The sequence below is a fragment of the Physeter macrocephalus genome, chromosome 14, assembly GCF_002837175.3.
Source record: "Physeter macrocephalus isolate SW-GA chromosome 14, ASM283717v5, whole genome shotgun sequence".
Classification (NCBI taxonomy): Eukaryota; Metazoa; Chordata; class Mammalia; order Artiodactyla; family Physeteridae; genus Physeter; species Physeter macrocephalus.
The window spans coordinates 473,328-485,577 of NC_041227.1; the positions used below are offsets into that span (position 1 = coordinate 473,328).

Sequence of the window (12,250 nt, forward strand, 5' to 3'; positions counted from 1 at the left end):
CAGCAGAGGGAGGCCCGCATACCACAAAAAAAAAAAAAAAAAAAAAAAAAAAAAAAAAAAGTCACATGCTTAAGCAAAAAGCAACATCATAACAACTGTGGAAAATTAAATACGAACAAAGTATTGCTGTTAAATTCCGTAAGTGTGATGGTGACGTGGAAATAGTTTTAAAAATAACATCCTTATTACTCAGGTTAGGATGGTATCCTGAAGTATTTATAAGTGAAAAGCCCAGTAATTTCTACAACTTGCTTTAAGGTAATCCAGAGGCAGGAGAAGTTGAAACAAGACTGGCACGATCTTGATGCACAATGACGCCTGAAGCTAGAGCACGGGCAGCCTGTACACTACTCCCTCTAACTGCGTATGTGTTTGACAACTTCTATAATAAAGTTTCTATAATAAAAGCAAATTTTAGAAGTTCCATTCTGAAGAATAAAACTGGTGATGGGGGTTGGGGGGGAGTCCATTCTTTTCAACATCAGCCCTTCCATACTTCTTCATCTACACGGGGAAAATCCAAGTAAACACCTAAACAAGGACATTGCTAGAAGAATCCCCTGCCCCCCAAGTTCTCTTCTTGTCACCACTCTGCTGGGCAAAGAAGGACAAAACTCCAAAACTTCAAAGCCCAGAGGGCCCACCTAGCCCCTGATCCTGTTTGCAATCCACCCCCCGCCACGCCCCCAGGGGCCCCGGGAACCCAGGACTTACCTGCAGCTCTCCTGGAAACGGCACTTCCCCTCCAGGAAGAACGGGCAAGGTTTCAGGGACTTGTGAGTGGGGTACAGATAGAGTACACGCACGCCCGGGGAGCCGTCATCCGCCTCCTCGGTGCCCACGATCATGGCGTTGTGATACTCCAGGGTGCCCCAAGCACTGTAGTAGGGGGCGTTCACCTTCCTCCCACTCAGCTCTGCCCCGTCCTCGTCCTCCCCCTCGTCCTCCTCCCGCCCAGGCTCCGTGGCTCCTGGCCCGGTCTCTCTCATAGGAACAGTCTCCAATTCTGCCTCGGGGGCTACTGGCATCTCCACTGCCTCAGCAATTGCCTTCTGAAAAGCCAAGTACTCAGCATCCTCCTGAGCTGGGCGCTCTCCATCCAGCGCCGCCAGCAGCTTGCTCTTCCTGACGGACACCAGGCTGGCCTCAGTGAGCTCGATCAGCTCCTTCAGGTCCCCCTGCAGCTGGCGCAGGTCGGCCAGCTCCGAGGGATCCAGGCCAGCGCCCAGAGCCAGCTCCACCTGCTGCAGCTGCGCGCCGTAGGTCCGGAGGGCGGTCTGCAGGCTCTCCTCGTCCATCCTGTCGGGAGGGGCCGGGTCCCTGGGTCCTCAGAGTTGAGGCGTGGGAGCCAGAGCTGCGGGGAAGAGAAGCCGGATGAACCCGGGACCCGCAGCCCCCGCGAGGCCGGCACTGAGCGCTGGCCAACCACCGCCCTCGGCGGACAGCCTGCGGAACCGTGAACCGCCCTGCCTCCCGTTTGGGCCGAGAGAAGTTTCCAGCTCCGAGAAGAGCCAGAGCCAGCCCTTGGCCGCTGGCCCCACGGCCTCCGCTCCCTTCTCGGGAGCTGCCGTCAAGTTCCTCCGGGGTCTCTGCGTCCCAGCCCGATGGCCCCGGCCAGGCCCACCCCCCGGGCCCCGCGCCGCCCGCCCCCGCTCGGCCCGCCACCAAGGGCCCAGGCCTCGTCGCCCAGACCCCCTCGCCTCCGGCCCGGCCCTCCTCTGCGCCGTCTCCCGGCCGCCGCCACAGACGGCCTGCCGGCCTCACCGGCCAAAGCCGCCCGGCGCCCGCTTCCGCCCCCGCAGCCGACAGGCACTTCCGCCCGAGCGCCGCCGCCGCCGCCGCCGCCGCCGCCGCCGCCGGAAGTGCCTGGCGCACGGGCCGCCGGGACGGCTCCGCCCCTCCCCGGGTGGCCAGCCGGCGTCCCGTCGGGCGCCACGCAGGGTCAGCGCGGGGTCAGCGTGGGGTCGGAGGGTCAGGCGCGTTGCGGTTCCGACGGGTCCCCGGCTCCCCGGCTTCGCGGCCAGTCCGGGCGTGCGCAGGTAAGTCGAGGCGGGCGAGCGGAGCTAGGCCCGGGCCCGACGGCCGGTCCGCAGTCTGTCCGCGCCGCCCTCCACCCGCACCCACACGCCCCGCCTCTGAGAGGCGCTCGCGGCGGGCCGGGTGCGAGGCGGGCGGCGCGCGGGGAGACCCGAGCGGAGCGAAGCCCGAGGGGAGGCCGGGCTGGGGAGCGGGGGCCGCTCTCGGGGTGAAGCGGGGCGGGACGGGCGAGCGGAGCGCCCTGGCTGGGCCGGGAGTGGGAGCGAGGGCGCCGGGAGCTCCGGGCCAAGGCGGGAGCAGTTGTGGAGGCGAAGGCGGCGGCGTCGGCGGCGGCAGTGCCGGGCTGAGGGGAGGCGGGTCAGGAGGAGCCCCGCTCAGGGCTCCAGCTCTGAGCGGTCAAGCGGGCAGACAGATCCTCTGCCCGTTGGGGGGCGCTGGGGAGGCGCGTTGCGGGCCGCTTCGCCCGTGACTTATTTCGGGTTCCCAGGGCAGGATGTACACGCTGCTGTCAGGCCTGTACAAGTACATGTTCCAGAAGGATGAATACTGCATCCTGATCCTGGGTCTGGACAACGCCGGGAAGACGGTATGTGCGGTCCCGTGTCAACACCCCTACTCCTCCGGTGCCTTATGGTCCTGTTGGTTTTATGCTTTTAGCTGCATGTTCTGTACCCAGATAGGAGCCGAACTCCGTTTAAGGCCATGGGACAGTTACCGCTAGATGCTTTAAAAGCAAAACGTTGGGGCTTCCCTGGTGGCGCAGTGGTTGCGAGTCCGCCTGCCGATACAGGGGACACAGGTTCGGGCCCCGGTTCGGGAAGATCCCACATGCCGTGGAGCGGCTGGGCCCGTGAACCATGGCCGCTGAGCCTGCGGGTCCGGAGCCTGTGGTCTGCAACGGGAGAGGCCACGACAGTGAGAGGGGCCCGCGTACCACAAAAAAAAAAAAAAAAAAAAAGCAAAACGTTGTTGTTTTGTTTTGCTTCGATTTAGAGGAATAGGCCTAAGTAGGAGTATTTATGCAGTAGCCATGAGAACTCTCCCAGTTCTCATGTCACGTCTCTCTATCTACCTTTAGACCTTCTTGGAGCAGTCAAAGACCCGGTTCAACAAGAACTACAAGGGGATGAGTCTGTCCAAAATCACTACCACTGTGGGCCTAAACAGTAAGGGGGTCCTTTCGGGCTGTGGGTTTGGGGGGCAGAGCCCTGAGGATGCTGCGATGTCCGAAGGCCGAGGGTGAGGCCACTGCTCCGGCTCCCATTGGCCCCAGCATCGCGGAGCGCCGGCGCCGCCTGCTCCTCCCGTGAGAGCTGGGAGCCCGTGTGTCAGGGACCAAGGCCGCAGCCTCACCCGTCTCCTTTTCTCCCCAGTCGGCACTGTGGACTTCGGAAAGGCCCGCCTCATGTTCTGGGACTTAGGGGGGCAGGAAGAGCTGCAGTCTTTGTGGGACAAGGTAAGATGGGCAGATGCCACATCGACTCCCTGGCCTGCCTGTCGTGCCATCTCTTTAGCTGGCACCGTGGTCTCTTCCTCCCTTTCCTCAGAAGGCCTGGAACTCCCCTTCTTTTCTTGCTGTTGGCGGCTTCCCTCACCCACTTGTTCCTGAGCCTCACCTCCATCCTGGTTCCCAAGTCACTCCCCCCAAGAGCAGGAACAAACTCGGTTCCTTTCGGCTTAGAGATTTTTGTTGCTAATCAGAACAGGACGAGACGAAGAGTGGTCGAGGAGCAGACCTGGGGGAGACGCAACGCCTGTTTGGTGCTCAGCTGCAGCACCGGGGCCTAAGTCTCCCCTACTGGGTCCTCCTTCAGTCCTAGCTTAGGACCTGTCCTCCGTGGTGGCCCCTTCCCCATCGGGGGAGGGTGTCCTCCACGGCCCACAGCACGTGTCTCCTCTTTTGAGGTAGGTTTGAAGTGTTTCTGAGACCTCAGGGCTGGAGTCGGTCTTCAGCTCAGCCTGTGCCAGGCACCGGGGTCTAGCAGAGAACAGGGCAGGACAAGCCTCTTCCCTCAGCCCCCTCTCAATGGATTGGCGTGGCGGGTTTGGTACAGCCTAGTGCCGGGGGCACAGACAGGCTCACCCTGATTCTGGGGGCAGATTGTACCCATCCCAGCACTTGCTGGTGGCTCAGTGCCCTGGTCTTGATTTCTGGTTTGACCCCAGCAGCAGGTACCTGGTCACTTTTTCCTTTTTCCTTCCAAAGTGTCCCCCCCATCCTGACCTCCAGCCAGGACGATAGGTTCCATCCTGCGGCCAGAAGGTCACTGACAGATCCCCTGTGGCCATTTAAGTCGGACCAAGGCAGAGCCAAGCTAGAGGCTGTTTGCAAACTCTAGACTCACACGGAGAATGTGAAACAGGTCCTGATCTACTGTCATAGGCCAGGGTCTCGGGGGCAGATGCTGCGGCAGAGGTTGGGGTGCAAGTGTATGGGGGGGGGACGCGGGCCTGGGCAGGGGCAGGGTCATCTCAGATGCTGCCCCACGTTGGGCCACGCTGGCTGGGACTCCATCCCTGTGGCAGGTCACCACGGTGGGCTGCCCTGGGCGGCTGTGACATGGTCAGGTGGCTCTTTATGGGTCAGAGTGGGTCTTGCAAGAGCCAACCAGGGGATCTGCACTGGGTGCACTGCTTGTCACGGCAGCCAGGCCACGGCCAGTGACAGGTGCACCTGCACACACACGCCTCTGGTTGGGGACCGGCTCCTCCTGAGGGGAAGCTGGGTTGGTCATGTCCCCCCATCCCCCCACCAGCTTCCACGTCTGTTGGCGGCATGGCTTCGCTGCCGCATCACGAGGGGCTGAGCCCCGATCACTGAGCCTGCCATCTCGGAGGGACCCTGGGCTGCTCGCGTGCTCTGTGACTCGGGCGGAGTGGGTGCCCTGCCGCCTGCCTGCAGCGTCAGGTGCCCCTGCCGGGGTGGGCGCCCTGCTGGCCCCTGTGAGCGGGTAGCATGGAGGTGACCACACCCCTAACCCCAACTCTGAGTCACCAGGAGGGGTGGAAAGTGGGGCTCCTGCTCCCTCTCTGGTTCTGAGACGCTATGTCGTGGGGCCTGCCCCCCAGCCCCGTGCCGTGCGGCACGCTCTGGCGGATCTTCACCCGCATGTCCGCTGCTCTCCGTCCACCCCACGCCTCCGCTCGTGCCGCACACTGCTGCCCACGGTCTGTGCGCGTGGCAGCCTCAGGCCAGGTCTGTGGACCAAGCCGACCCCCTGGCACCCTGCCACAGGGGTGACTTCTGGCCTTTGTCCCTCTAGGCCACAGCCGAGAGCCCTCCGGTGCAAGGCCACAGGTGACGGCACCATCAGGGTCTGGGCACGGCAGGTGCCGCGGGCTCAGGGCAGCCCCTCGCGCTCTGGCTTTGGCTCACGCTGAGCCCCAGGGGTGCCGCTCCTATCCCTGCCGCTGCTGCCTGGCCGTCACCCGATGCCCGAGGGCGTGGCGGTGGCCCTGGCCCCGTCTGCCGGGGCCCGCTTGCACATGGGTTGAAGTCCCCTGCCACCACAGGGGCCCCAGGGGCAGAGTGGTGATTCCCTCACTGGCTCACTGCAAACCCCACACTGTCCCCTCCTGCCTCGGAGGCCTCCACGGTCGGGCCGCAGCTCCTGGCCCTGCGTCATCCAGCAGGCTGGCCAGAGAGGCCCCGGGTGTGGGACATGCGGTCTGCAGACCCGGAGGCCACCTGTGTCGGGCTTCCTTCTCTGTAGCGGGTGCAGGTACAAAGGCTTGACTTGTACTGGCGGGGGGGGGGAGCGGGGACAAGTCGGCGTCATGCCCTGTGGGACATGTGGGTGTTCCGGGTTCCTGGGCTCCTACTGGGTAGGAGCTGGAGTAGGCGTGCGGGCGTCACCCGTTCCGCCAATGTGGGCATTTCCGTGCTCATTTCTGAGCGGGACAGAAGGCCGACTTGCCAGTCCCGTTTCGTGTGTCTGTCCTTTCCCAGGGGTGCTGCCGTTCATCCCCCATAGCTCTCCCCGTACCCCGGGCTCTGGTGGTTTTAAGTGTCGGGGTGGCTCCTGCGTGGCTGCTGCTGGCAGGGAACCCAGGGCCGGACACCCTCCCGGCCCCGGTCCAGCCTGCAGAGCTCCAAGCTCCCTGGCGCTGGCTCGGATGTTGGTTCTGTCCCGCGCAGGGGACAGAGCTGCTTTGAAAGTTCTGGACTCGCCCCTCGGTGGGCTTTCTGTGGCTCCCCGACGGCAAGCCGCCGCCGCCCCCACCCCCAGGGCTGCTGAGACCCCGAGCCCCATCCCTTCCCCTCCGGCCGCTGTCAGGCCAGCAGGTGTGGGCAGGTCCTGACAGCGGAAGCTGAAGTGGTGTTCGGAGCACAGCGTCCGGCAAGTGGGCGAGGGAGGTGGCCACCCCGGCCTGGGGGTCTGGGGCGCCTCTCCACTCTGCCCTCCCTCCCCGCCCCCAGGAAGCACCCCAGAAGGGTCTTCCAGCTGGGGGCTGCCTCGAGGTGGCCGGGTGCCCACGGCTCAGCACCCCGTTCTGCTCCCGCCCAGTACTACGCAGAGTGCCACGGCGTCATCTACGTCATCGACTCCACGGACGAGGAGCGGCTGTCCGAGTCCAAGCGAGCATTCGGTGTGTGCGGCTGGCCAGGCGGGGGAGGCGGGGAGCGGGCAGCCCCGTCTGCACAGCCCGCTTCCCGAGCTGGGCTGGGGGGCGGGGCGGGGCGCCAGGTCAGGAGGGCCCCGGCCGAGTGCGTCCACACCTACAGGGGGTCCGCGAGGGCCTGGGGACCTCTGGGCAGAGGCGCACAAAGGGCGCTCACTGCCGCCTTTACGCTCGCCCCAGAGAAGATGGTCACAAGCGAGGCGCTGGACGGTGTCCCCATCCTGCTGCTGGCCAACAAGCAGGACATTGAGGTGAGCCCCTGGGCCCAGCGGGCCCCACTCCCGGGGGACAGGGTGCCTCTCCCAGGGGAGGACTGCTGCCTTCCTCAGACACCAGAGCACCAGGCTCTGCGCGGGGGCAGAGCCCCTCCCCCACCCCAGGCCTCTGGCCACCCCGCTGCCAGGGACCGCGAGCCTCCTGCTGGGCAGACCCAGGTGGAAGCTCTGGAAAGAAAATGCGGAGGGACCAGGGTGGGAGTCAGCCCGGATCCCGAGCTGTCGGCTGCCCTTGAGAACGGCAGCTGTGCCAGCCTCACCCCCTGGGACCACTGGCCAGTGGCGGTGCAGCGGCCATCCGCGTGGAGGGGGCCCTGAGCAGGCTGGTGGTGCGATCCTGGAGCATCTCGGTGGTGGCTGCCAGGGTGCGTCTCAGACCACCGCCTGCTTCCCTGTAGACCTTCCCTGACACCTGCTCCCCTGAGGCTGCTCGCCAGGCAGGACCCCTCCTGGACGGAGTAGCCCCAGGGTTCCCCCCCGCAGCTCTAGGAACTGCCTTGGGGTGGGACCGGGCCGTGAGCCTGATCTTCACGGCCTCACCTCCCCCAGACTTGCCTCTCCATCCCCGACATCAAGACTGTGTTCAGTGACTGCGCCTCCAAGATCGGCAGGCGCGACTGCCTGACCCAGGCCTGCTCGGCCCTCACGGGGTGAGTGGGGCTCGCCCTGGGCGCCGGGGGCCACGGCTGGCTCCGCCTCACACCCGCTGTCTCCACAGCAAGGGGGTGCGCGAGGGCATCGAGTGGATGGTGAAGTGCGTCGTGCGGAATGTGCACCGGCCACCGCGGCAGCGGGACATCACATAGGCGCAGCCGGCCCAGGGCGCCCACCGCTCGTCCTGAAAAGCTCCTGCTGGCCCCGCGTCGCTGATCCCCCCGGGGGCTGGGTTGGATTTGCCTTGTGGTGGTTCTACTTGCTTTGTTTTTCTTCTAAGACAAACTTTTCTCTGTATCCAGAAAAGCGTAGGCATCCGGAAGCTTCTTCTGTCGAGGGGAGCTGGGGCGGCAGGGACCCCACCAGACCCCCACATTGGGCCTGGACCCCGCCCCCGAGGCCCAGTTTTGGAGCCCCGGGGTGAGGCCTTGGCAGGCCACCACTCCCTTTGGAGCTGCTGCTCCAGCAGGCCTACTGGCCTGGATCCTCGTGGGCCCTTGTGGGGCAGCTGCTTGGAGCTGCGTTTTTCCAGAGGTGTGGGGCCCTTCACAGTGCCCAGCGCTGCTCCATACATCGTGCCCACGGAGGGGGCTGGGGGGCCATGGTTGTCCTCAGCTTCTGTCCCCTCTGATCCTGGAGGTGGGCTGGCGGGCTGGTGTCAGCTTGAGGAAGACCTGGGGTTGCCTCCGTCCCTGTCCCGATGCAGCCTCAGGACGGGGCAGGGGAGACCTACCTGGGAGGCTGTGTGCCCCCTCCACCGGCCCAGCCACCTTGTTTTGATCTCCAGCAAGGACGGTAAAGCTGGGAGGTTGTGTTGGGAGTGGGCATCCCCCCCAAGCCTGCCTGCCACCCACCTAGGATGACCACAGTTACCACCTCGGGGGTTGGGCTGGTGGTGTGCTGGGCCTGGGCTTCCAGCTGGCGGTGAAGGGCGGGGTCCCCCTCAGGGCTGGGGCGAGCCACCTAGAAATCCTTTTCCAGGCCTGTGTCCAGGAGCAGAGACCCTCTCACACGGCCCCTGCAGGAGGTGCCAACCCCCCGTGAGCCTAGCCGTGGGTGAAATAAAGACAGTTGGAGTGGCTCCTGTGCACCTTTCCTCCAGAGGCCTGGTGGCTTTGTGTCTGAGGGTCACAGCCCCAGCTGCTCTCCCTGATGGGGCCCAGGAGGAGATGCTGGGAAGGGAATGAGTCAGGGCTGGGGCTGGGGACCAGCTACAGGTGATGTGAGTCATGGGGGGGGGGGGCTGTGACCCTGCCTCCCCTGGGGCCCTTCCTGGGGGTCAGGCAGGGCGCTGCCAGGCCAGGACTGGGAGTCCCCCTGGATCGATGAGTCAAGCCCTCATCCAAACCTGCCCCAGAAGGGAAAAGCGACGTTTCCCAGAAAGCGAGTGAGACACGCTGTCCTACCGGGAGGTCTTGGCTGGTCCCTTGCTGGGAAATCCCCTGCTGCTTGGCGGGTGGAGCCCAAAGGAGGGGCAACTTGAGGGGGACGCTTCTCCTGGTGCCCCAGGACGCACGGGCTGGCTTCTGTTCCACGGTGAGAGCCCGGGCACTGGGCAACCCTCCCCCACACCATCCTAACCACTGAGAGCGCAGCTGGGGCGGGGAGGGTCACGCGGTGAGGCCCGGGCACGGCTGTCCCCCGCTGTCCCCGTCTCCCACAACCCTCCCCCCATCGAGGGTCCGGCCCAGGCGGGGGGGGGGGGGGGGCCGGGGAAGGCAGCAGGCCGCGCCCAGGCAGCCCGCCCAGGTGTGTCCCCCGCCAGCTGTGCCCAGCGCGCGCCGGCCAGACACCACACTCGTTTCCCAATCGGCTTTATGAAAAATAAATTTAACGCCACAGGGACCGGGTCCAAAGAATCCTTCCATCGAGGGTCCGGCCCAGGCGGGGGGGGGGGGGGCCGGGGAAGGCAGCAGGCCGCGCCCAGGCAGCCCGCCCAGGTGTGTCCCCCGCCAGCTGTGCCCAGCGCGCGCCGGCCAGACACCACACTCGTTTCCCAATCGGCTTTATGAAAAATAAATTTAACGCCACAGGGACCGGGTCCAAAGAATCCTTAGGTGCGACCTGGGGGCCGCCCACGCGGGGGGCTCGGGCCGGGAGCGAATAAATAACGGGGAGAGTGCTCAGCGCGTGCGGAGGAAGCGCTCGCGGACGCTGCGCTCCAGCCCGGACAGCCTGGCCGCGCGCAGCGCCCGCAGCAGCCGCGCCCCCAGCGTCCCGGGCTGCGCCTCTCGGAGCTCCGTGAGCTGCCGCCACAGCCTCCGCCGCATCGCCGCGCGGTCCTCCCTTTGCGGCGGCGGCGGCGGCGGCGGCGGACTCCGCGCCCCGGGGCCCGCGAGCGCCTGCTGCAGCCGCTGGAGCTTCCTGGGAGAGATGTCCTGGAAAGCCACGAAGTCGACCACGGCGCGCAGGCACTCCTCGGTCCCTGCCGGGAGGGAAGGGCGAGGGAGTCCCCAATTAACTGCCAGCGCGCCGTGCGCGTCCCCCCGCGCCCCGGGGGGACAGGACCGAGGGATCCCCGCGCGCTAACGAGTGGGTGAGGCGGGAGCCGTGCTGGAGGGTCCGGGGGCGACCGCGGGAAACTCGGCCGGCAAGGAGGCGGGGCTGATGGGCCGATGCCGGGGGTGGGATGCGACGTGAAGGGGACCCGCCACGTTCGCTGCCGTGCCCTCCCGCACGCCGTTTAAGCCCTCGGAGCCTGTTTCCCAACGTCGGCGGGAAACGGCATCACCCGCCAGCGCTGACGCCCTCAGCCAAGTGCATCCGCTAGGCTGCCCCCACCGCGCTTCCGGAAGCCCTTCCCAGGAGCCCACGGAGGCCTCCGCGCCCCCCGCCCCGCTCACCCGGTGCCCCCGGCTCCAGCGAGCCGAGCGGGAAGCCCGTGCATTCGGTGCACAGGGCATCGTGGAACGGGGAGCCCGGCACGTTGACGGCCATGCCCAGGGCCGTGCAGTTGCGGTGGGGCTGGCACCGCTCCGAGCTCGAGCTGCTGGCGGAGAAGGTGCCCGGGGAGCACGGTTGGCACTGCGTGTTCTGGCTGGGGGTGCCTGAGGACGAACGGGGGGAGGCCGGCGTCAGGAGAGCCGGGTTGGCTCCGTTCGGCGGAGGGCCCGGCGCCGCGGCCCCGCCCTGCACCCACCGGGGGCGACCACGCCTGCGCCGGGCGGGCAGGGCGCGTGCTCCAGGCAGAAGCCGGCGTGCGCGAAGAAGCCGGGGCGACAGCGGCAGGCGCGGTTGTGGGTGGCCCCGCACGGCCGCGCCTCCTCCTCGTGCTCCCCGCAGATGACGTTGCAGTAGCGGCAGCGCTCCAGGTAGTTCCAGAACTGCGTGTAGTGGCGCGGCGGGCACGCGCCGCACGTCGTGGGGTTGTCCCGGCCGCAAGGTCGCTGCACGAAGGTGCCCGGGGGGCACTTGTCGCACGCTAGCCACTCCCCCGTCTCCGCGTCCCGCCTCGGGTAGGTGGGCGCGCCCGCCGCCGTCCCCTGCGCCGCAAGCGCCAGCAGCACGGCCGGCAGCGGCCACAGAAGGGGCCCCATGGTCTCGCTGGAGTGGCAGCGGCCTCCCGGGCCGCGTCCTATAAGGGCTGGCTTGGCCACGCCCCCGCGGAGCCCCGCCCCGCCTGCGGGGAACGGTCGGCCACCTGGGGACCCAGGCTTTGACCCCTCCCTCCGCAGAACCCAGTGCCAGGGCGGTCCCGCGCGGGCCACCAGCGCCACGGGCAGCTCCTGACCCCGTTACCAGGCCTGGCAACCGGCGCGTGGAGCGGGTAGCGGCTCCCGCTCTGAACAAACCAGGTGCGAGGGAGGCTGCCCAGGCACCTCCTTCCTTCCAGGCTCCCCCACCCCACCACCGAGGCCGGGCCACACAGACGGCTCCCCAGCAGTGCCGGCAGCTTTATTAGAACCCTGGCCCCTGAGGAACAAGCAGGTCCCCGGAAGGTCCCCGGGACAGAAGGTGCAGGGCTCCCCTCCCTTCTGCTGGGGCTCCACCCACAAGCTGGTGGTCAGGGAAGTTCTGGGGAAGCACCTTCCAGTGGACCCACCCCAGACCCCAAGGCGGCCTCAGGGCCTCTCACAGGGGGCCCAGATCCTGCTGCCGTCTCAGGGGCTTCCCCACAGACACTGGACTGGCCTCCCCATCAGGTGCGCTCTTGGCCAGGGGGTTGCTGGTATCAGGCCTGGCCCACCGCCAGCCGACAAGGCAAGTGTCCAGGCTGCGCCCCGGGCAGAGGCGGCCTCAGCCTCCGCAGACCCTGCAGCGCCCAGAGGGTCTCAATGTTCACTGGGGCTCCGGCCAGAAGACCTGAGTGAGGCTCTGCTTTCTGGTGGCAGCACGGCAGGCCGGGCACGTCCTAGAGACCTGTGGAGAGAGGGTGCTGGGCACACCTGCCAGACCCCACCCTGCCCACCCCAGCCCCTCAGCCCGCCATGTGGGGCAACGCCCAGCAGGCCACGTCCACAGGGGACAGGGCCGGGTCCACAGGGTCTGGCTGCCGACCTGGAGGTGCTGTCGCCAACAGGCCCGGCAGCAGTGGAAGTCGCAGGAGGGGCACTGGAAGGGGACCACGTCCTCCGCCCTGCAGCCAGGACACACCAAGCCCACTGCAAGGGGGCTGACGTGAGCGCCACAGGCCTGCTCGGGCCGGGCCCCCACTCCCAATG

The 12,250-nt window shown here is 66.6% G+C and overlaps 4 protein-coding genes across 20 annotated transcripts in view; 1 reads left to right on the forward strand and 3 right to left on the reverse strand.

The window, feature by feature from the left end:
• ZGPAT (zinc finger CCCH-type and G-patch domain containing) overlaps positions 1 to 1,866 on the reverse strand; it is a 12,726-nt gene extending 10,860 nt beyond the window's left edge. The window contains exons 1-2 of one of the 2 annotated variants that reach the window (XM_024128594.3): positions 1,765 to 1,866; positions 715 to 1,354 (exon numbers count right to left, since the gene is read on the reverse strand). In XM_024128594.3, the coding sequence (XP_023984362.1) occupies positions 715 to 1,298 (584 nt within the window). In that variant the 5' untranslated portion in view covers positions 1,299 to 1,354; positions 1,765 to 1,866. Of the gene's footprint in view, positions 1 to 714; positions 1,355 to 1,692 lie in introns of both variants that reach the window. The other variant, XM_028499462.2, reaches the window with a different exon arrangement.
• A 22-nt stretch (positions 1,867 to 1,888) lies between these two features.
• On the forward strand, positions 1,889 to 8,691 carry ARFRP1 (ARF related protein 1). 7 transcript variants are annotated; one of them, XM_024128468.3, is made up of 8 exons: positions 1,889 to 2,039; positions 2,525 to 2,623; positions 3,116 to 3,203; positions 3,411 to 3,493; positions 6,458 to 6,627; positions 6,846 to 6,911; positions 7,485 to 7,585; positions 7,654 to 8,691. In XM_024128468.3, exons 2-7 carry the CDS (start codon positions 2,531 to 2,533, stop codon positions 7,558 to 7,560), a joined length of 576 nt encoding a protein of 191 aa, XP_023984236.1. In that variant the 5' UTR covers positions 1,889 to 2,039; positions 2,525 to 2,530; the 3' UTR covers positions 7,561 to 7,585; positions 7,654 to 8,691. The 7 variants fall into 7 exon arrangements, with proteins under 7 accessions (XP_023984236.1, XP_023984234.1, XP_054946252.1 ...); XM_024128466.3 differs by having other exon boundaries at positions 6,546 to 6,627; positions 6,841 to 6,911; positions 7,654 to 8,690; XM_024128467.3 differs by having other exon boundaries at positions 1,954 to 2,039; positions 2,530 to 2,623; positions 6,546 to 6,627; positions 6,841 to 6,911; positions 7,654 to 8,690.
• An 887-nt stretch (positions 8,692 to 9,578) lies between these two features.
• On the reverse strand, positions 9,579 to 11,269 carry TNFRSF6B (TNF receptor superfamily member 6b). The gene is made up of 3 exons (XM_024128532.3): positions 10,729 to 11,269; positions 10,433 to 10,636; positions 9,579 to 10,014 (listed from the first exon to the last, which is right to left on the reverse strand). Exons 1-3 carry the CDS (start codon positions 11,123 to 11,125, stop codon positions 9,713 to 9,715), a joined length of 903 nt encoding a protein of 300 aa, XP_023984300.1. The 5' UTR covers positions 11,126 to 11,269; the 3' UTR covers positions 9,579 to 9,712.
• Positions 11,270 to 11,441: 172 nt separating this feature from the next.
• Positions 11,442 to 12,250, reverse strand: part of RTEL1 (regulator of telomere elongation helicase 1) — a 28,497-nt gene continuing 27,688 nt past the window's right edge. For 7 of the 10 annotated variants that reach the window (XM_055090235.1, XM_055090239.1, XM_028499040.2 and 4 more), the window contains 2 exons: positions 12,087 to 12,190; positions 11,443 to 11,948 (listed from right to left, as the gene is read on the reverse strand). In XM_055090235.1, coding sequence (XP_054946210.1) covers positions 11,868 to 11,948; positions 12,087 to 12,190 — 185 coding nt within the window. In that variant the 3' untranslated portion in view covers positions 11,443 to 11,867. Of the gene's footprint in view, positions 11,949 to 12,086; positions 12,191 to 12,250 lie in introns of all 10 variants that reach the window. The other 3 variants (XM_055090238.1, XM_055090236.1, XM_055090240.1) reach the window with 3 other exon arrangements.

Coding starts and splice junctions, on each gene's coding strand:
- ARFRP1 (XM_028499773.2), top strand. CDS start 2,531: ATGTACACGCTGCTGTCAGGCCTGTACAAGTACATGTTCCAGAAGGAT. Junction 3,204..6,457: donor TACCACTGTGGGCCTAAACA/GTAAGGGGGTCC, acceptor CCCCGCCCCCAG/GAAGCACCCCAGAAGGGTCT. Junction 7,586..7,653: donor GCCTGCTCGGCCCTCACGGG/GTGAGTGGGGCT, acceptor CTGTCTCCACAG/CAAGGGGGTGCGCGAGGGCA.
- TNFRSF6B (XM_024128532.3), bottom strand. CDS start 11,125: ATGGGGCCCCTTCTGTGGCCGCTGCCGGCCGTGCTGCTGGCGCTTGCG. Junction 10,637..10,728: donor CGCAGGCGTGGTCGCCCCCG/GTGGGTGCAGGG, acceptor GTTCGTCCTCAG/GCACCCCCAGCCAGAACACG. Junction 10,015..10,432: donor GCTGGAGCCGGGGGCACCGG/GTGAGCGGGGCG, acceptor CCCTCCCGGCAG/GGACCGAGGAGTGCCTGCGC.